Here is a 24,144-nt window from a genome sequence, read left to right as displayed (position 1 = left end):
TCTCCCACGCACTGCGCTCACCTTCCCCACGGTCATGACATCATCCTTCCCGTACCAGTCTGGCTCGTACACCTCATGCAGCGACTCCGTCAGGTTCATGGAGGCCTGCTGCATTCCTGCAGGAAACACAGACCAGACTTACTACAGATACAGGGCTCACGTGTTCACTACGTCAGCTAATGGACTACAATTATTATTGCTTGGTCCCAGTCCAGATTCACACAGCAGGCATCACAATGTGGATCTCTTAACGTGGATGTGCAATCTGGAACTTTATACTGAAGTGATGTACTATAGTGATATTGATGTAGGATTGTGCCAGAAGGTTCAGCAAGTATCCACACCCCAGAATCAAACCTGCAACCTTCTTGTGTGTGTGTGTGTGTATGTGTGTGAGTGTGTGTGTGTGTGTGTAGTTATGTGTGTGTGTGTTTATGTGTGTATGTGTGTGTATGTGTGTTTATGTGTGTGTGTGTGTATGTGTGTATGTGTGTGTGTGGTTATGTGTGTGTGTGTGTTTATGTGTGTTTGTGTATACGTGTGTGTATGTGTGTGTGTGTGTATAAGTACTTATGAGGTTCACCTTTCACAGCCGCCAGGTACGCCTTCATCTCCCTCTGCAACCGCGTTCCTTCCGTCTGTGGAGGAGACACAGGGGAGGATGAAGAATATCTGTGAGTTTCATTCGTCCGATCCAAAGCTATTCACAAAAACCTTTGACTTCCGTAAATATGAAAGAACTTCAATTCTTTTTCCAAGTTGTCCATGTCAATGAATGTCCATAGATATCGGTCTTCCAAGAGAAAATGTAATAGAAGACTGCATTTGAATGTAGAGTGGTGATGAATGGTTAAACAGTGCTCTCCCTGCACTGAGGTCCTGAAACAGCCTCAGCAGCAGCGCTGTTCATAGTGTTTCTACAGCAGCCAGGAGCCCACGGTCTCTGTCCACAGTACTGAAACTACACCAGCTACTGAGAGCTGCCACTGCTGTCCCAGGTCCTGAAAGATGCATTACAATCAAATGTCAAAGCACCTAAAGGACCTGCAACATAAGTCTGCCGGTCAGAAGCTGGTGTCTGCCTTCCGTATGCAAATGCTACTTGGTAAGTTCTAGAATATGTTATGGGAGAACTGGGTTTCAGAGAAAGATTTCCCTTCACATGAAAGAAAATTGACATTTGTATTTTAACTGGGAGTGAATACAGTGATAGTAGCAGAGTCTAATCAGGTGCCTATTCCATAAAGCAGGATTACCGAGTTAGCTGGATAACTGCCCTGAGTAAAACCTACAATGCAGGATTAGTGAGTTAGCTGGATAACTGACATGGAACAGCTCTTTTTACTTCAATCCATGACCAGATCTGGGAGGGTTCTAGGTTTTACTCAGTGCAGTTATCCAGCTCAGTAATCCTGCTTTGTGGAATCGGACCCAGGTCTAAAGAGGTACTCTGTGTTGTCTGCTACCAAAACCAGCTTTTAGGTCACATGACTACTCTTCTGGATAAATGCGGCTTATTCTGACATGACAGGCGTGACATAATAAACTGCTAATTAAACACACGGCTGCTGATCACGCTGTCACACAGATTCACATTATCTACATCAGGCCTGTATTCATAAAGCTTTCATCAAGGCCCAGGAATCAGAAAGTGTAGATATTTACTCACTAATATCTGAGCGCATGCACAAAACATCAATGAAACCAACCTTTTATTTAAGAGAATAAGAACCCTGCTGTCCAGAATATCATACTCTAAACAAGCAGTTCTAAGATAGCAGTTCTAAGGTTCTAAGAGCTAAAATAGCTCTTAGCGTCAGGTAAGACAATCCGTTTGACTGGATCATATGAATCTCACAGTGACTCCTTTCTTGACTCCATCCAGTGAATCACAAACAGTACTCTGTTTGCATTGTTATCAGCATGGTACCATTCATAATTCCACTGCATACAAATTACATTGCATGCGTCTCCCTGCTATGTGATAAAACAGACTTATAAAAACATCAAATATTCACTATGTTGTTGGGGCTTCTGCATTGCTCAGTAGGCAGAGGTTCGTCCAATGAGCACAGCCGTTACAGGCGATGTCGTTTTTCTGGGTTATTCATTCGCTGGCGGTAAACACGGGTAGGAAAGTCGTGACGCCTCTCCCTGGGAGAAAACAGCGCGGAGCCAACGGCAACAGGAAGTTGTGTGTTTTGTATGCGAAGGGAGGCTTCACAGCTGTCTTATCTCTATTGTATTATCTGTGACTCAGACTGGGAGTCCTCGCAGGCAGAACACGACTGGCTCCCCTCCCAGGGACAGAGAGGCCGTCACTCAGCTCCTGCCGACAGCACACCTGGTGCCCCCGCCCGACAGCTGTCCCCCGGGAGAGATGGCTGAAGCTCTCTGCTATCACACTGTGGGATTACAGGGAGTTAACACAACCAATGACCGCAATAGAGAGAGGCGATATTACAGCGACTGACTATGCAGGCTAAAACAGCCATGCAAATCATGGGTAATAAAATGTGTTTTTTTAAAAACACGCTGTATTTTCTTCTCCCTATATAACTGCCCCTGGACAAACTGATTTATGTACACATTTTAATATATCCTGCTCATACTGCCATTGCTGCAGAAGAGCATGTGTGCTCAGTCAACCCACCCTGTATAAATAAAGGTTAATAAAATAAAAATAATACTGCATTTAAAAACCCTAGCAGGCCAATTTCGTTGGTGTTAGGCAACCATATATAAACATAGGTAACTGTTGGAAACCATACATAAATGTATCCCGTAAGTCACAGCAAGCACCATGTTAATTATAACTGATTCGCATTCAGAGAACACCTCTACGTCTGTGAGAATCTGCATGCATTATGCATATGCAACGTTTGGTTGTTGAAACTTCACTCCAGAGTCAACAAGTAATTTGAGTCACAACAGAAGAAATGAAAACGTTCAAACCCCCCTTCTGCAGCAACTTACAGTATCTATTTAACATTCATATAATGAGCTGTATAAAAATGAATCATTTATTCTTAGGACTGTGTGGGCCCTGCGGGATAGTCTACTCTCTCACAGTGGGACTTCCTGAGGAAATACAGGTGTAAATTTAACAAGCAACAAGTTGCGCAACATCTGAGTGCTGGTGGGAAATGGAGTCCTGGGTTATTGGTTGCTTAATGGCTGGGAACTGTATGCACTGATTGGAAAAATGGTTAAAACATTCACAGCAATAAAATTTTTGCGAAATGAAAAGGGTAAAGACCTTGGATCTAAAAAAAATCATAATACCGACCAGTTTATCATAATAATTGTATTATTATTGAAGACCAAACATGGAACATGATATGACCTTACATTTCAATTATTTTTCAAATTTCAAACGGCTCTGATTTGCGTCCAATGTACAAGGAAGCCCCTATAAGACGTATTGTACTGTACACATTCAAATTTTCAAACTTGACAGGAATTTCAGGTGCCATCTGCTTGGCACAAGCCTGATCTATGTGATACCAGCCCCTGTAGTGCCTCAGTGCTGGACCACTGCCTCTCAGCAGGGGATCAGCTTCTGCTCTGCTGTGCTGGACCACTGTCTCTCTCAGGGGGGGAGGTTTTGGGGACCATAGCCTGTCCCCTGCTGTGGTCGGGGGGCGTGACCAGGCACACAGCTGCACAGCTCAGAGACGCACAGAGTGTCTCACAGATCTCACGGACGGAGAGGAGCCACGCATAAGCACCCACCGAGCATCGGGGAGACTTATCTAAATTCACGAAAGCTCTCAAAGAACAGCCAACTACTGCCGAGTGTGGTATTATATAAAGATAGGAAACTGCAGGACGGTGATTTAGGAAGCTTTCACACAGTAATTCACGTATGACGGGAGGCGAGATGGATGGGGTTTACAACCCAAGGATGTCCTATGACACTGGGTCAACGGGCTTCTACAGCGACTGACACAGCCAGTCGCTCACGTCAGCACGCTGTCGCTGGAAGCTGACATCGGTGTTGGCCAGAGCTGTCACACTGCGTGGGAGTTTGGTGCTCTGCCGTCGGAGAGCCGGTTCACCGCGCCGCTTTCCCCGAGACTACACTGTTATTATCAGCCTCTGACATTTGCAGAAAGCGAACTTCAGCGCGGCCTTAATCCTCCGATTGGGGATCTGGAATAAGCGCGTGACACCGTGAGGTGGGAAGAGGGCCTGATGGGATATGCCGCTCACGCGGCAGGAAGATGAGCCTGATGACTGTGATTAATTAAAGCTCAGCGCTGCGATGGGAGTCACTGTCAGACGCTCACAGGAGAAAAGAGCTCCTTCTTCTTCAGCAATAACCATGCTTTTTACTGCTGAATCATTCTGCTACCACACTGCTAGAAAGAAAGGTGCAAAAAGTCTACGTATAGGGGCACAACGGTGTGTCACTGGGGCAGGACGCTTAAAGGTACACCCATAGTGCCCTTAACCCTTTTAGCTTAGTGTACAGGTACAAGTATGTCCCAGGCTGGGGACATCAACAGGAATTGTACCTTAGAGAACAAAAACGGAACCCTTTTTCCGATAGTGTAGCGCTAAAATATGGCATTGGCATTGCATGGCAAAATATGGCACTTTTATTCCAACATCTTGGACAGAAAACAGGCAGGGTAACACCCAACCAACAGAATTGTCTTGATTAGCTTTTGTCAGACAGGCCTTCAGACAAGCAATGGACCTGCTGTTCAGTGGTTCCAAATCTTTGACAGAAATCTTGGACAGGAGTTGGTTGGTTGCAATATTCACAAGGTAAACATAACTTCTGTCTAATATGTTTTGTGTAAATTAAATAAAACTCTACATACTGTATGTTGCAGGCACAGACCTACTGTAGCTAGTAAAGTGTGTAATACACACTGTGTTTTGACTTAATTTCAGCAGGCTTCATACAGTTTGTTATGCCTCTATTGAAATCAATTTTTGCAACTGCAATAAAATAAAAAAATTAAAAAAACATTACAGAAACCTACTCTTTAAAGTGTTGAGGAGCTTCAGGGAATGAGGGAAACAGGGGAACAGTGAGTAGTTACCAGTCCTAAAAATGGGACTGAATAAGAATAACCCAGACTGTAAATTCCAAATAGAAAAGACTGAATGACATTAGTTTATTTTTCCCTCTGCCTCCCCAGCCACTCTGCGCTCCAGCAGCAGCACGACTCGCTGAGATGTCACCACTCCTGATTAAGGTAATGGGGTTTACAGCCACCTGGAGAGAGCTGGAGGCTGTGGCGGTCTCTACAGCTAGATAAAGCTACTTTAATCAGGATTAGAAAGGGGACTGTTGGGAACTGGAGGATTATATTGCCTTTACTGCATATGAGTTCTCTGAAATAAACAGGCTACCTCTAAAGAGTGCTGGGCTCAGACCGCAGAATCGCTGCATATGCTGGGGTTATAAGGTCTTTGTTACTTAATTAGCTCGTGGCTGACTCTTGACTGAATTATTCCATTATTTCATAATTAATTAACCAGTAATTACCAGTAATTAATGAATTATGTCAAATAAAATATGCAAACAGAAGAGACGGAGGTTTTGCAGCTTGTGCTTCAAAGCCACAAAGATCACATGATCATGGAACATGATCACACATAAACATCCTCCTGCAACACTGTTAACACGTTGATTCTGTACACATTCAGAAGACATGGCTCCAAGAAGAAGAAGAAGAAGAACAACAACAACAACAGCAGGAAGCAGAATAGGAGGAGGAACCAGGAGAAAGACAACGGGAAGAAGAGCAGCATTAGACGGTCCGGACAGCAGTGAGTCTCTCACTGTACGTGACACTGCTGGAACTGCACGCGCGTAGGAAACCTGGCTCAGTGTGGGGGAAGGGTTTATCTCCGGCACCGTCCTGTCATCAGAGCCAGAGGAGCGGCCGTGTGAAAACACAATCAGCGCTAACCGCGGCGCCGCGTTCAGAAAGGAAATCCATGACTAGCTTCTCGCCATCTTTTCACACATGAAAGATCCAGGAGACTGATTAGAGGAGCAGGGATTAGCATTACTGAAAATGCACACTCATGAACATGTGCTATGCATGTGCGTTTATGCATGGGAAAAAATGCATACCATACGGATAAAACCAAATTTTGTAAATGCATCGTCTTGAAAAAAAAATCAAGGTACAAAATTATTTTAGATACATAGCGCAGAGTAGGTTGTATGAAGATTCTCATTTTAAAATTCACTGACAAATTTCCCTGTTCTGTTCCAACCTGCTGGCCTCTCCTCCTTCTGTCTCCTTTTTCCTTCCTCCTTTCATTTCCTTTCACTTACATTCCTCCTTTCCTCTTCTCTCACATTCCTTTCACACCCTCATTACAGTGCCTCTCCTCTCCTCCCCTCCCCCACCGCCCCTCCCTCCCTCCCTCCTTCCCCTCTACGAGTCCATGATGAGTGACAGCAGGCTGTATCTGACTCGTAAAAGCATGGCCCTTCCACAACACATTAGCCACACTGAGCACAGCCGAGTAATCCCACTCTGTAAACGCCATCACACTGTAAACACCATCACTGTGTAAACACCATCACTCAGTAAACGCCATCACACTGTAAACACCATCACCCTGTAAGCACCCTCATACTGTAAACACCATCACTCTGTAAACACCATCACTCAGTAAACACCATCACACTGTAAACACCATCACCCTGTAAGCACCCTCATACTGTAAACACCATCACTCCATAAACATCATCACAATGTAAACACCATCACGCTGTCACACGGTAAATATCACTCTCTAAACACCATCACACTGTCACACTGTAAACATCACTCTGTAAACAACATCACACTGTCACACTGTAAACACCATCACACTGTCACACTGTAAACATCACTCTGTAAACACCATCACACTGTCACACTGTAAACATCACAATGTAAACACCATCACTCTGTAAACAACATCACACTGTCACATTGTAAACATCATTCTGTAAACACCATCACACTGTCACACTATAAACATCACTCTGTAAACACCATCACACTGTCACACTGTAAACATCACACTGTAAACACCATCACTCTGTAAACAACATCACACTGTCACACTGTAAACACCATCACACTGTCACATTGTAAACATCACTCTGTAAACACCACAAGCAAGAGGGGAATATACAAACAAAGCTCACCTGCAATTACAGAAAGGCTGAATCAATCAAGTTTTCATAACCATACAAACACATCTTAAAGTATATATTCCATAAAATTCATAAAATTATAATTTTTTTTACGCCAAAGCTTTTTTCCATCCACTTCTTGGAAATTATTTGAATGTAGATTTTACATCATGTATCAGTGGGCGTGTATGTCGATCGAAGGTCTGTCGATTTTCCGTTCTCCTCCAATCAATAACCTCACGCACAGCAGCACACATTGGAGGGCAGCTGGAACGTCCGTTTCAGCTGGTCTTTAATGCAGTCAATATCTCAGGTAGAAAGCACCACAAGGACACCCAGTCATTGACTTAGCAGGTCTTCCGGTATCCGTGTCCATCATAAACCCTCTCAAAGGCATGACAGTGCTTTATCACATAATACACAGTCTGTATGAACTCTGTCCAGGGATAGCTACAAGGTTAAACGCATTGCACCAATAAAGTAGGAGGCACAGCATAAGCCATTCCCACTATTTTATTTGGTCACTTCCCGTGCAAACTATAATTCCTTTATCTTTTTTTTCTATATCTTGCAGTAAACCACCTATCTACTTGACCTGCTCAGACTCTCCAATTTTATATAATTTGTTTGGAGCCTCCATGACAACAATGCCACCATGGAAACCTAGCAGTTCCAAACAACCCCCACCCCTGGCTACAGAGAGAAAACCACACCCGGTGCCTTTTTCGCAGTCTTCCGTGATGAACACCAGGAATGGCATCAGACTGGAAGGAGACAGGCCGAGGCAGGAATGTGGAAGCAAGAAAACTTGGAATGTGATCCGCCATGATGGAACCCTCTTTGGGATTGAGAGTACAGCTTTGCCAAGAACATCAAAACAACCAGGACTGAACCTGAGACTGTGCGTAATTACTCATTCAACTGCAAAAAAAATGTGCTCTATTAAATGTTCATATTTGCCCCAATTATGTCTATATAGCAATAGACATTTAGTAGTAATACAATTTTTCTGAATACTATCTTATTTATCATGCATGATGTTCAGAGATGACCTAAATTCTACCCTTTTGGGGCAGCCTTGTTTAATCTGAATTGATCATCAAAGGCTACAATGAAACCAGCTGTAGGGATCAAACACACAGCAGTCCCAACATTACTGACAGATCTGCCAGACAGGAAGTATGCCCAACAGGCATTCTGGTAGCAGCAGTGATTTGAGCAACGCTTAAACAGCCATCATTTGGAGAGTGTTGAAGACTGAGCACTGAATAGTCACACGCTAACCAGCTAAGCGGACGTTAAGAGCGGGCGCCTCTGAACAAGCTCTTACCTCCTGCCTCTTGAAGTTCTGGACACACTGCTCGAACTGCTCATCTTTCGTCTCGTCGGCCTTCCCCAGCTTCTGCAGAACCTGGAATGAGAGACAGAAAAATATAACACCAAAGACACCAAAGAAAAGCACTTCTTTTCAAAAATATCCTCATAGCGGTTTCTATTTGCCATATTATTGTATGGTTATGTGTCATTGTCCAAAAATGATTCTTCATGTCTAGTGAATCCTTAGGATTCATGGACCATTGTGTATAATTGGATGTTTGAAAAAACCAGCGGGCATATTTATAGACTGTGACTTATAATTGGAAAGTTATAGAAGGTGCATTCAGCATATAGCATATATCTGTTAGTCAGTTTATTGACTCCATTATGTTTAAATGTCGAAATAGCGTGTCAGCATAGCATAGAATGACTCACTGACAAAATAATACCCTGGCTGTGTGCTCGCACTCTGAAGCCAAAATAGATAAAAAGTCCAGTCAATGAATAAATAAAAAGAAGTAATGGGGTGGCCATTTTGTTTTAGTACTCTCTCTATTCTAACTGCAACAGTGAATTCTACATATCGCCTAAATAGTAATTACTCTACAGGAGAGATCGTGGCTCCCATTTTGTCGTATCATTAGATCATTTATTCAATACAAGTGAAGGTGGTTATATTTTACTGATCCAAAAAAGCCATTAAATACATGAAAACAGTGTAATTCCACAGTGACGTCTCTATGCTTTGTGAAAAGAACACTGTACCACTTCCATGACATTTCAAGGTATCAAAACGTCTCTTAAGTTATTTCCTACTTCTCTAGTTGTCTAGATTCTGGCGTTTGCTCACAGGGATGTTCTTGCTGATGCTGAAACTTTCATTCAACCCTCTAGTGACAATGCCAGGGGCTAAGACAAGGCTCACCCCTCAACACTATGTGCTGGATGCATTTAAAGAAATGCTGCATGTGTAGTCTGGTTATGTCTTCTACAGACCTTAGCCGAGATAAGCAGCAATATTGATATTAGTAAATTGTGTCTGTTGAAAAGATAAATACTGCTGAGGAATATTGATGTACTGAGAGGACTTTTCAGATAGGACACCAAATGGGTATTAACCATGGTGCTTTGCTAGCATTCAATACTCCCAGCTCAATTTAAATATAAAGTCCTTTTCGGATATCAATCAGTTTGATCATTTCTTGAATTCGGCACTCCGTAAGTTTATCACGTGTCCACATTCTTCGGATGGTTCCTGAATTCGGAACTACCTCGGGTTCGACATAACCGCACTTTTATCCTAAACGAGTTCCCTCGCCGCGCTGTGCATGACTCATCGTAAAAAATTCTCGCAGCCTCGCGGCAGTGAGTCAGCAGTCAGGGGATCTCATCTCCCGCTGCGTAAATTAATCACTCTTTTCCCGGAGCATTCTGGGAGCAGAAATCAGTGACGACGGGGCGAGAGAGCGGTCGTGCCCGGCGCCGCGTCTCACCGCCGACCGTCACTCAGGTCACGGTTGTTTGAGTACGTGTCATCCCCATACACCACGGTGTCCTACCGGGCCCGGAATCGTGACGCGTATGCAGACAGCCCTGTTACTCAAATGCCCATCCCTCAGTTCCCGGTGACAGAATCAATCATGTCGCACCCAGACACAGGTGGAAACTCTAGATAGCAGGGCCTGTTAGTAATAACGAGAGTGATAATAATGAGCCAACATTCATTTAACACCAATCTCCCTGTGTCAATCTGTATGGCAAGGCAATTCATCTACACTTCATTTTTCACATAAATGAGATTGTATTACTGCCGTCAGAATCGGTTAATTCAGAGAAAGCTTCACCGTGACAAAAGAGGCTAAAAAACATCCATTGCTGTCCTTTTGTGGCAGTAAAATTGACATCATGGACTTGAACAAATCTGATTAATGTTGAATGAAGCTCATCTCGTGGAACAAGAACACAGTTTGGGAGCCGCAGGAATTTAGATGTGTGTGGGGAAAATATATATAACAAAAGAGTATAACAAATTTTTCTGTGTAAAATATGAATGGAATATTGGGATCTGACTTCCCGACATGCATTGTATGAGATCAGCACTGTGGCTGAGGGAAAAATGGTGAACGAGTGGTTGAGTTCGCTTTCTGACGTCCTCAGAGGCTTCTATAAATAACCCCAGCGCATCTTACCCATGTTTGCTCCCGGAAGCAGTGACAAGCCCAGATAACGAGGAAGCGTTGCGTAAGACCATTCCATCTCAACGCTGTTTCATCATTGCACGAACGCACAAAATCACTCGCCCACTTACACACGCGGTAGTATTCGGCCTATGAGTAACACACTATTCTATGTATCTGCAATTGATTCTGTACCTACTCCCCATTACTTTCTATTGTATGTATTGCTGAAATGCATTTGTGTATGTTTTATTGTGAAAAATGTATCCCCCATCATGTAGGACATTTTTGAAGACTAAGAGACTTTGCTAAGATCTCTACCATGTGCACATTCAAAACCAATAATATGGTCAATGATTGGTCATGGTATTTGTTTTACACCAATGGTGGTTTTACACCAAAGCGACCACAGTTAGAACAAGCAGGGGCCTATCCCCCCAGGAGCAAAGTGGGGTTAAGGGCCTTGCTCAAGGGCCCAACACCTGGACAGATCTTATTGTGCCTACACCAGGGCTTGAACCACATACCTTCCCAGTCCCAGTTAAGCATCTTGGCCATAGGCTGCCCATAGTTCTGCCTGTGCTAAAAGGTTTTGCACATGCTAAAGGTCTTAGTAAAAAAAAAAAGACAAGGACAGGCTTGTTTTCAAGGACAACATCAGCAATGGGGGGGGGGGGGGTGGCGATAGTCCTTGGAAGGAGTCCGGGGCAATTTAATCCCACTGCAGCAGATCTGCAGTGCTCAATAACGAGGTGTCAATCGAGGTCACGCTGGCCTCTACAGACACGAGGTGGGATCTCAACATGACTTAGCTCAAATGCTGTATAAAAAACAACATATCTCCTCCGAAGCTGTCCTTAGCCTGGCTTGAAATGGCTTCACATTTAATGTTTTTGTTTGCGAGAGCTCCCAACCCAGTGGGGGTCACTGAAATGTTCATAGGCAAACGCATACAAACGCATACAAACAGCAAACGGGGAGGAATGAGGCAGCCATATGGAATCCATATGCTAATATAATGGCCTAAAGTTGTGTGTGGGGACTGGAAATAGCTTATTCCGCATATTTCATTTTATTTCATTCTCTCAGTTTTTGTGCAGAAATCGAAAGATAACAACACAGTACTAGCCAACCTCAGAGGTATGCACAGAGAAAAAAAAGAGCTATTCTCATTCCGGTCCAGGCGTTTGATACTATCTCCTGCGGTTCAGACGATAGCACCGGCGAAAAGAATTGTAGCCGAGCCTTGCAGTTGTATTCACAGCACGTTTATGATTAATAAAGAGACCCAGCAGGGCTTGCTGGTTAAAAAGGGAACGCGTAACTTCGGCGCAAACAGATTTCCGAGCCGCGATAATTCTCCCTCACCCCGCGCGGCTAAGCCGGCCAATATGTGCTCTTCTGATTAAATCAGCGAGCGTTGAATGCTATGGTAAGCATTAAATCACGATTTATGCAGTGGGAGCAGGAGACTGTGAAGACTACAGTGGCATTAATATATTATTGGTCAGGCTGTAGAGGGGCGATTTCACACACGTGCTAACCCAGCGTGGTACATGTCACTGCAGGCACATACCGACCAGTACAGCATAATCACCACAGGGGTCTCACTGCATTGACAGACACACACAGGACAGTGATTCTACAGCCTACAGGGGCCTCACTGCATTGACAGACACACACAGGACAGTGATTCTACAGCCTACAGGGGCCTCACTGCATTGACAGACACACACAGGACAGTGATTCTACAGCCTACAGGGGTCTCACTGCATTGAGAGACACACACAGGACAGTGATTCTACAGTCTACAGGGGCCTCACTGCATTGACAGACACACACAGGACAGTGATTCTACAGCCTACAGGGGCCTCACTGCATTGACAGACACACACACAGGACAGTGATTCTACAGCCTACAGGGGCCACACTGCATTGACAGACACACACAGGACAGTGATTCTACAGCCTACAGGGGTCTCACTGCATTGACAGACACACACAGGACAGTGATTCTACAGCCTACAGGGGTCTCACTGCATTGACAGACACACACAGGACAGTGATTCTACAGCCTACAGGGGCCTCACTGCATTGACAGACACACACCTCTAGGTTCACACAAATGGCACTGCTTTATCGAATGATAATATCTTAACATAGATTACCTTCAACTCTCTGCTTGTGTGTTTATATTAGGCTTGATGTTAATAGGGATAATGCTAAGAGAATAACAGACAACAAAATGGCAGCAATACCAGGACGTTGAGGGGCGCTGCAAACTATAAACTGCGGTGGGTTTCATTTCACATTAAAGGCCTTTAGTATTCAGACAATTCACAGGGTGTATGCACAGGATCATTTTCATTGTGGGATAGGTTCTCTGTCAGTCAATCCTATACAGAAACAACACATGGTAAAATGTTGAGTGTCAAGTAAACTCTCACATTTGGTCCAATAGGGAGCAAATGTACACTAAAAGAGAATAATGAACCCCATCAACGTGCTTTGTCAGTCCGCACTATCAAATACAACACCGTAGTATAGTGTTAACGACTACCCATCGCCATGGTAACTTCATAATCAATATAAATATTCAGCAGACATCCATCAAAATCACTCATGGTCTGTCACTGTGACTTCTCATTAACAGGAAGAGGCGATGTCTTTTCAAACCTTCATGTCAAAGCAATCAAATGGCTTACGCTTTCCAGTCCCAGAGCTCGTGTGACATGGACTGCAAACAAATGCTTTGGAAGTACAGCATCTTTCTGAGTACAGCATCTTTCATTCTGACTGGAACAGTTCAGAGGGAGGAAAACGAGACCTTTTATGGCATACTGCAATAAGGTGGTAAAGCAAAATTAAACAAATCATCAGTATATTGTTGTAAACTTCACGTCCATCCATCAGATTTTGTTTGGATCAATCAAGTAAACAAACTATCCCAATGGCCAGTTTTATATTTCAAATTGACAGGAAAAACATTTTATGTGTTTTTTTGTTTTTTAAGACCAAGATGATGGACAAGTTAACTGGCCCATAGTAAATATTCAATGACACATATATTTGATTATTGAAAAGCTGCTGTTATTACTAGCACAATGTGATGGCACTACAGCCTGGGCACTGTGCAGATACATTCCCATGGCTACACACAGCTTGCCATGCAGGCAGAATTCATTAAGAAAGGTCACAGTCTGCCCGTAACAGTCTGATACAGGGTGCACTGCGGCTTAAAATCCCTAAAGGACCTACAGCCTACAGGGGCCTCACTGCATTGACAGACACACACAGGACAGTGATTCTACAGCCTACAGGGGTCTCACTGCATTGACAGACACACACAGGACAGTGATTCTACAGCCTACAGGGGTCTCACTGCATTGACAGACACACACAGGACAGTGATTCTACAGTCTACAGGGGCCTCACTGCATTGACAGACACACACAGGACAGTGATTCTACAGTCTACAGGGGCCTCACTGCATTGACAGACACACACAGGACAGTGATTATACAGCCTACAGGGGCCACACTGCATTGACAGACACACACAGGACAGTGATTCTACAGCCTACAGGGGCCACACTGCATTGGCCAGCACACACTGTTCAGTGATTCTACAGCCTACAGGGGTCTCACTGCATTGACAGGCACACACAGGACAGTGATTCTACAGTCTACAGGGGTCTCACTGCATTGACAGACACACACAGGACAGTGATTCTACAGTCTACAGGGGCCTCACTGCATTGGCCAGCACAGACTGCTCCGTGATTCTGTTTGTGAGGAAGAATAGACAGCGTGGCCTATTTTAGTATGAAATACTTTAGCAAGATGCAGAGATCGCTGACATGACGTGTAAGGCATAGACATGTTATCCAAGTTAAGAGTACAGAACACAGGTAGTTAATCAAAGAGGAAATGCTAAATACATACAGTAGCACTACAATTAACTTCAGAGGAGACATTTATAATAATGTGTTTAATTTCATTGGAGAGCAATGCCCCAGATCAGTGAAATCGCTCATCCGATACAAAAACATTTAGAGCAATTTCAAACAATCCCTGGCTCTTCACACGCCTGAAAGAACAACCCTTGCTCCTCTGTACCTGGTACCCATCAAAAAAGAACACCGTGCATAGTATCTTCATGTATACACTCCACGGGCACCATGGGAGATCCCTGTGTTATGAAATTGTACACAGGACAGTAAAGAGGTTGACACAGATTCGATCAGGCAGCAAAAACCTTGACGTACAGATGAGCATCGTTGTGTTATGCAGGAGGCCTTTCCAGGAAGAGATTACCTTGATGCACATTTCACATCAGCATTCCTGCATATTAAGTTTTCATGGTCCTCAGATTCAGGCCATTTAATATCAGTGGTATACTGATATAGTGATATAGTGAGCGATGCACCTCTCCCTGGTATCAGTGGCTCTCACCGGTTCATTGAGAGACACTCGGCCCAAGCGGTGCATCACGTTACGCAACTGTTCGCACATTGAAACCAAAAACACACAACACTGACGTTAGAAGGAGGTTTTGGGACGTGCTTGCGGGGCGTTTGAACGCGACTTCTGGGTGACTCCTCCCCGGCGGCCTGTAGCGTAGTGGTTAAGGTAAAGGACTGGGGCACACGAGGTCGGTGGTTCTAATCCCGGTGTAGGCAAAATTAGATCTGCACAGCCGTTGGGCCCTTGAGCAAGGCCCTTAACCCTGCATTGCTCCAGGGGAGGATTGTCTCCTGCTTAGTCTAATCAACTGTACGTCACTCTGGATAAGAGCGTCTGCCAAATGCCAATGATGTAATGTTATCTAAGCTGATGAATGAAAGACACTTTGAAATAATTCCTGAAGACAAACATGGTAAATGGTTGGCATTTATATAGTGCCTTTCTCCAAAGCCCTGTACAATTTATGCTTCTCACCCATTCTCACACACACCAATGACGATTATCTGCCATGCAAGGTACCAATCAGCTCATCAGGAGCAATTGGGGGTTAGATTGGGGGTTAGTCTTGTTCAGGAACACCTCGACACGTCCAGGGTGGATCTAACCGGCAACCCTCCGACTGCCAGACGACTGAGCCAATGTCACCCTTGAAACATAATACAGATGGTACTGAACTTGAACCCAATGGAAAGACTTTAAATCATGCTCTACACGTCCAGACAAACATCTTTCCTTCTAAAGCAGGTGAGCAAACAGGCTTTATTCCGAAGTAATATTACAACATTCAACTGGTAGTACACCAAACCCATTCCTGATGTATTCCTAATGTACTCCTTAGCAAATGAAAAATGTGAGTATGTACACTGTACTCTTGGGCGTAAGGGCTGCTCATGAGCACCAAAGTTAACCTCCCCGCCACACAGTCACCCTGCAAACTAATGACCAGGCCAACGAGGCTCTGTCTAAGGAAAGGAAAACCTTGTAGCAACCCACCAATTTCATGCACATTCAATCAGAATCCATAACGAATTAGTGGCTTATATATCCCGGCAGGGATGAAGATAACTAACTAATACAATACTTTATATGCTATCCAACTGCAAAGGTATCAAACATGAATCCCACCTCGGTTAGCAAGATGCTAACTCAAGAGCAAGAGGCTAACTGCGGAACTACAATTTACATAAGTGTGACCTGACTTCCTTCTGCAGTGGCGACCTCAGTTTTACACCTGTGATTTGTGCTTTTATTGGAATAATGGCTGTCGTATAGATAATAATAATAATAATAACACAAACGAAGGGGAAAATTCCATTAGAGCAGGGACATTACTGCACGTCCTCAGCTGACAATTAATTATACATCGTGACCCACGAAGCATGACCTCTCCCAGCCGTGCAGAGGAGGTCTGCTCTTAACGTTGCCTCCCCAATGAATCTGCAGGTGCAAACGATAGAAATGGGTGGGCTACATGTTTATTTAAACCTGTAAAGAGTAGTTTTGTTAATGTTTTTTAAGTCCGTTTTCTACAACTCCATTGCTTTCTATTACTAATAGAGATTGTTACATCAGCAGGAATGTATGGATATTTACAATGTTTAGCTAAGACAAACAGCTTGAGTCACATACTGTATTTGTGATCTTACACCGTATAGGGTCAAAGAGACCTGGAGAACTGATTTTGACTCATGAAAATGTCCAGTGTTAATACTCTAACAGAGAGCATACAGTATGAATTCAATTTGATCCATACTCTGTACAAGTTAATTTAACTGCATAGGGACATCTACAGCGTGCTCCTTTTTTCATGGCAGGTTTTTAATTTGACTTTTTAAGCACTGTATGTGGGTTGGTGACCAAATTTGATTATTTGTACGTGTTAGCACACTGAAAAAGGCAACCGCCAACATTTCTGCTTAGAGCGATTCACACATTCATGAATTCCATTTTCGTTGTTTGGTTTTTCCGGAGAGTGTTGTCCGTGTTTTCTCTTCATTGTTTTTTTTGGGATTCAGCACCCAATCATCAACAAATCGCCTGATTTGAGCATGCTTCATTTCCCATTACCTTTCAGTCTTTAATTTCAACACTTTCTGCACCTTATTTTCACTGTGCTTTTTAAACGGCTCGGTATCAGAAGTGAATCTCGCTTGCGAACAGTTGCGACAGCAGTTCGACGTGGTGTTAATTGCAAACAACCGTGAATATTTACCGCAGTGACCTGTGAAGGCATCCTTATTTAGACTCGCCTGAATACATGAATCTTTTATGAATCCATTTAATTTTTTATACCGATTTTAACAGCCACGCTAACCAATCTTAAAAAAGACCTCTGATTCTATGTCATATGATTAAGTCTCGGCAAAGCATGCAAAAACAATGAAGGAACGATGACAACTGAATGCGTAGACATTCACCGATTATATTAATATGCTATATTGAGAAAGCAGGTGGCCTTTCATGCTGTAATAAGCTGGGTAACGTGAGCCACCCTGGACGCAGGACACGATGCGTTCCGTCACCCAAGATCTCAGCTGAAAGGATCTTTCTCTCATGTGATCCCTTCCTCCTATGGATCTCAGGTGTCCGTGGCTGGATAATCCAGTCCTCCCGCTGGCGTGAAACAGATCTGCCCGCCTCCCTTAATCTTTCAGGCACAAATAAACAGCACCTGCACAGAGACCATGACACTGTTTGGCTGGTGCAGGTGAGCCGCGGTTCTGCATTGAGTCTGCAGCTGGAGGTGGAGTAAGGAGAGGGTCTTCAGTCTCCATCAAAATGTGATAAATAACATGTTATATTTCTGAAGGAATTGCTTCGACCAACCTCTTTGCGAAGATGAGTTTGCTAATATTCTTGATGTGATAATCAACATTGTGCCACCAGAGGAACAGGCCTGGAAAAACTCAATTTGTTGCAAACATTGGGCACAGCAGATGGCTCGTAGCACCATTTTGTGCAACTGATGAAGGCATTACCCCCACCCCCCATGCTGTCCTAAAATGCAGAAACTCGGAAGCGCATTCCTTTTCAGAATAACTTCCCAAGAATGCAAGAGTTGCTGCCAAACAGAAATGAAGGCGATAATGATGATGATAATGATGATGATGATGATCACAAGAATTCAATCTTTGCAAGGACACACTGCTGAGGAAGCTGAGATGGAAGTGTATCATGCAGGTGTATAATGTATTTATTAACCCATATCATGGGTATCATATTCCATATCCCACATCAGCCTGTCGCCAAGTGGCTAAGGTACATGACAGGGACCTGGAAGGTTGGCAGTTCAAGCTTGAGTGTTGCCACGATCTGCACAGCTGCTCAGCATTACTCCACTGTAAGTCACTTTGGATAAAAGCGTCAGCTAAATAACAAATGATTATAAATTATTACTGGGAAAACCATTTCCAAACCATCCTCTGCGGTCAAAAACAAGATATCTCAACTTCACAGCTGCAGCCTCCAACGAAAAGGCTTCAGTCATCACAGCTGCATACTGCATATTAACCGTCCGTCTTTCACTGTAGACCCAAAGTCACGTCTCTTCCGAGACGTTTGGACTAAGCCCTGACGCACTCAGCACTGACGCACAATAAAACCAAACCTAATCCTGACTTCCCTCAGAGACCAAGTTCTGTCTGCTCGTGCCAAATGCACAGACGGCATTCTCACATTCATAATGTTTCCTTCTCCAGAAAGAGATTTAATATTTGTCTACACTATTTTATATAGCTATATTGTTATACTGATGGTCACGTCTACAAAGTTTTCTGGATTCAAAGTAATCCCTGAGTAAATATCGATTCTTATATATTACAGAGGGATGGACAGTCAGACGTACAGACAGACTGATTTTTTAACTCGTATTTCTTAACATATACATATACTGCTCTACGCCATAATATTGTACTAATTACATACAGTAGTAATCTTGTTCTTGGTTACAAAGGTAATGCACCTTTACATTTTATGCTTTATAGACATTTGTTGTTTTTATAGACAACTCATTCAAGGCATTATCTACAGGCAAACTCCAGCAAGGACTAAAAAAATATTAGAAAGTCCATCGACGGTTGGCTAACTATCACTCTCACATGCGTGGAAGTAATCCAACAGGGAGAAGTGTAAAATTAGCATACTAATTGCTTCCAGGGTGGCTGACAGACTGAGTGAGCAGCCTCATCTCGTCCGTGACAGCAGCTGCAGATGTTCAGCCCGATTCTGCACGTGACTGGGAGGCAGGTGTGTGTGTGTGTGTGTGTGAGCCCGGGGCTGTTTGTCAACAGAGGCCTACGCTAACGGACCAGTAGAGACGCTTCTTTAAACCAGATATGGACCGTGTTACCATACAGTGTGCTACAAGGAGTCACTGAATTTGAACTAATCTTTGAGTTTCGCTGAGACCATAACCTTCAAACCATCCGATGATTGGCAACTCGACCATTGTATCTCAAGTCATTACGGAATTCATGGTCACTGTCCCATAACTAGCTGAAATCTGCCAGTTCTAATTCAACCTCAGCTCTTTAATAATTAATGGTAATTTGAATAGGAAGTCAATTCACCCAGCTCTTTAACTGTGTCTGAACCAAAGCTACCCCAAGGAACTCTGCTTGACTGAAACTTACCCTTCCCTTGGTAGAACAGAGCCAGTTATTTCCCTCAACTCCAAATTATCTGTCACAGCCAGCTAATTACAAAGGCCTGGCAAAATCCTGCAGTTTATGGACTCACAGCTAGCCCCAGGCCATGCTAACGACGAGCACCTTTGGGGGCCCTTCATTTCAGGATGTGAATAATAATTTTATGGATGACTAATCCATTGCCTCATTGAAAATTATCATTATTATCAGGCTTGTGACTGGTTCTGGTTGGTTCTAAGCCATAACACAAGGGCCCAGCGTACTTCAGGCTAGGAAACATCACAGCAGGATTAGAAGTTATTTTGAGCCAGGGTCTGGGACACAGCCGTGACAGTAGGCAAAGACATCCTGTTTAGCGCAGCGCGGCTTGGCAGGAGGACAGTTCCTCTAGCGATGTTCCCCCGCGTAATTATTTATTCTATTTCACGTGCCACGGGCCCGTGCAAAAAAATGTCCACGGCAGACACGGTAGGAAAGGCCAAATTTAATCAATACTGCAGTTAGTTAAACGGAAGTCATGAATCATAAAACACAGCGCACAAATGCAGCGTCTGGACTGAGCCAAACAACATTGAAAAAAAGAAGCTAGTGGTATGCAGTCAGAAGGTACAGACACCACAGGTTCAATATTTTATGTGACTGAAGAGCCTATGTACACCACTATGATCGATGGTGCTTGGAATGTAGGATAGGTAGGAAGCTCAAAGACTAAAAACAAAAATATTCTATTCAAATCTAAAGTGCTTTCACGCATACCATCAAGTTAAACCTATTGCAAAAAATGTAGTTTGCATTTTCTAGTCGGAGTGTTTCCACTGGGCTACATAAAACCCAGGAAACAAACAGTTCCTCACTAGAAAAGCAGTTTAGTACAACCTCTGTATACTTGTGCAAAGATCAAAAAACCTCAGAGTAAAACGGTCAGGGTCAAGGTTTGTACTTGGTTAGTACTTGGATTCTGGACCGGCACTATAGTTCCTTCCCGAAAAGACCATAACAACAGTGTGTCCGAGGCCTATTGGCTTCCCCAATGAAACCAAGTCCTCGCCCTCTCACATTCCCCAGTAGAACAAGCTGAGCTTCAGACGGGGCGTATTAAAAGGACAACAATCCTCTTAGCTGGGCTGGGTTTTGGTGAAGGCTTGACTGGGGCCTGCCTGGCATGTATTGCTTACCAGGCCTCCCTGATGCACGAAAGGTCTCCTGGAAACCACAACTAAAAAATGTCTGACCCAGCAACACTTCAAAAGACCAGCTGTATGGGAGCTTTCTGTTTTTTCAGTATGCCTATTATGCAATATTATATTTTACAGCACAAAAAGCTTACCCATGTGGAAGCAGGTCTATGTTCACCTGTTTTGCGTGATAGTGGCACTGTGATACACAATTGTGTTATGTTCTTATCTTTTACCTGTGGCGGTTTTAATTGAAAAGGAGAAATTCTGCAAAGCGATAAAACCATGCCTCTTTACATACATTTCACAACTGTATCCCATTCCAAGTCGCAGCGTTGCAAAGACAGTATTGATTGTTCAATCCACGTTGTTGTCATGAATGACTCAATAAATAAAAAAATAAAAAAATAAAAAAATAAATAATTGAATAGAATAGAAAAATGAACAGAAATAGTGAAAGTATTGGCTTTCCCGTTACAAAAAAGCAACAAAATTCGGACAAAAAGTATAGGTATATTTTTTATGTATATAAAAAAATCACGAAAATATAAGGACACTTCCGTTTTGCAGTCGTCGAAAAGCAATGAAAAATTCACAATTATAAATTCACCGTTATTCGTTTCCAGGTAGCCAGCAGTTGTATTTTTGTCTATTTATATCTCTTTAAAAATAGCAGGGCTTTGCCTAATGCTTTATCTCCGCGGTTGAAGCTTGTTTACCGTTACCGTCACAGAAACGCGTTGGTCAGAAACACACTCGTAACCGAAGCCTACTGTATGTTTTCGACTGCAGAGAAGAGGGTATCCCCTCATCTCCCCTTCTGCTGACCTTGCAGGAGAAAGACGCGTTAAAGGGACATCCCCGAACGTTTAGGTTACGTACCATTAGGTAGCAATGTCGTGAGTGGGCTATACACACTAAAAATGCGAATGTTTTTTGTCAAACAAACAACTCAACGATTTTGACTAGGCATGGAACATATACTAAGATGGAACATATACTAAGCTAATATAAAATGATGTAGGCTATAATAAAATAATATCACGACTAGCAGACGAGTAAGTGTATTTCCAGCATGAAAGCAGGTCTGTCTTCCGTAGCTGGTTCGGCCTCAAAAGATTGAGAGTAATTTTCACATCCATGGTCACAGTAAGTTTGCTTTATAATTATAATACGGGCCACATTTACAATGTCACAGGCATGTGCAATGGCAGCGACAGATAGCATTACACATTGCACTGAAAATTGGAGCCAATACAAACTGATGAATACACTGTCAATAATGTAATACTCCAATGCGCAGACATCAGGTTTAAAATAACTGCAGCGGACTCGTGTTCGCTAATCACCCGTGTATTATCATGACTAACCCCCACCCCGCAGTCGAATTACACCTGCTCCTCCCAGCCAAGCATAAGCATCCTATTTTCTGTACCTCCCTCAATCCAAAAATCAAATTTCCACCAAAACCAAAATCGACCGTCCTGTAACAGCAAAAAAATAATTGCATACCTTTTCCTGTGCTCGATTCAGCCGTTTCTGGACATTTTTAGCGAAGATGCCTGTTTTTATTTCGGCCATGGCTGCTGGTGCTGAGGTGAGATGAGCGAGGCTTCAGGACACGGAGAAACGCGTGAGAGAGTCAGGACTGGAGGTGGGAGGAGCTACTCTTAAAGTCACAGTGCTTTTTTTTTGTCAACAGACGCAATAATGTTTATCCATCACCAACAGCGTATAGTGTACTTGCTAGTTGTGACAGGTTATTTCGTACGCAACTACCAAATCACAGGGCTCATTTGAAACTTTCCAGCCATGGTTTAAATCGATTCACGCTGTCACGAAATCATGGGGACGTAACATTTTCACAATTTTCCTTTGTCCAGTGTGCAGGTGGGTGGGTTTTCAGGAATTGTTCCTCTTCTTTATTGCATTCCATTAGGGAATTAAAATGGATCCAGAACCCCTCTGGTGATACCAGAGCACGAGATGTGAGGCCATTTTGACAACAAATGTACACACGCACACACGAACGCAGGCAATTGCACACACACACACGCACGCAGGCACGCACGCACGCACGCACACACACACACACACACACTGTATGACCAAAGGTCGGAGGACTGCTTTCTTTATTTATCAAGGAAAAATGCAATTATGATACCATAATTAAGCAATTACTCATAACTCACGACAGGCACTGCCAATTGTGACTTTATCATAGACAATGCTGGAAAAGCAGGGAAAACACCAAAAAATGGCTTGTAATCAAGAAATTAGACACATGTGGAAATTTACTTCAGAGTTTGAATTTTATTTTTAAGAAATGTGCAAATCCTATTGCGTACAGGCCAAGCAAAGGCTGTACATGGTAAGTCACTGCCACCTGCTGGATGTTAGTGGTGAAACGTTCTTAACGCTTCAAAATGTAAATTCTGAACTTTCTAGAGCTGTCAGAAAAATTAATTAAGGTAATTGGTTAGAACAAAAACCAGCTCGCAGACCGGCCCTCCAGGACCGGAGTTGTGCACCCCTGCTCTACACCAATATACTCTGTGTATCCTGGTATTTTAAACCAGAACACTTCCAATATTCTTGAAACATTCCTTGTTTGTTAACCTACAGTATTTGAGGACTGCCGTAACCCAGAGCACCAATCAGAGTTTATATATTTATTTTCTATTTACTTGATATTTAATAAAATATACTACTCACAAAATATGCCTGAGTTGTGGCACCATAGCATTTCTAACATAGGGGACAGAAGAAGTTGTTATTGAAAACTATAATACATGCCAATTCCAATATGCACAACAGCGAATATACACAGCTGCTCCATTGCTATATCACTGATGCAGGAGGGTAAATCCTCCACTACATTGCAGTGATCCTCAAACCAGGTCTCTCTCCTGCCAAGTAATTAACGGAACAATTAGTGCTGCTGATTGGGCAGACTGGCCTCACACCTGTCTCCCAGGTAAAGAGAAGGTGGAAAACCAGCAGTTCTCACCCCACTGGACGGTGGTTTTAGGAACATTGTACAGTATAATGTCCTGCAGGGGGCAGACCAGCTCAAGGTATGGGGAACACTGTTCACATCCAAATCTGAACCACTCGGATCAGTCTATCCACCGCTCTCTTAGATATCTCTCTAAGCTGCAGTATTATACATGTATTATAGACTGTCATTGCTCCCATCTC

At 43.3% G+C, this 24,144-nt stretch overlaps 1 protein-coding gene across 1 annotated transcript in view; it reads right to left on the bottom strand.

Annotated features, from left to right (window-relative positions):
• LOC133137549 (amphiphysin-like) overlaps nucleotides 1–22,583 on the bottom strand; it is a 58,705-nt gene extending 36,122 nt beyond the window's left edge. Inside the window, exons 1-4 of the mRNA XM_061255881.1 lie at nucleotides 22,456–22,583; nucleotides 8,493–8,573; nucleotides 584–638; nucleotides 22–116 (exon numbers count right to left, since the gene is read on the bottom strand). Coding sequence (XP_061111865.1) covers nucleotides 22–116; nucleotides 584–638; nucleotides 8,493–8,573; nucleotides 22,456–22,524 — 300 coding nt within the window. The 5' untranslated portion in view covers nucleotides 22,525–22,583. The remainder of the gene's footprint in view (nucleotides 1–21; nucleotides 117–583; nucleotides 639–8,492; nucleotides 8,574–22,455) is intronic.
• Between the last annotated feature and the right edge of the window lie 1,561 nt (nucleotides 22,584–24,144).

Source organism: Conger conger, chromosome 9 (assembly GCF_963514075.1).
Source record: "Conger conger chromosome 9, fConCon1.1, whole genome shotgun sequence".
NCBI lineage: Eukaryota > Metazoa > Chordata > Actinopteri > Anguilliformes > Congridae > Conger > Conger conger.
The sequence above is the reverse complement of the archived record's forward strand: the minus strand, read 5'-3'. Positions and strand labels throughout refer to the sequence as shown.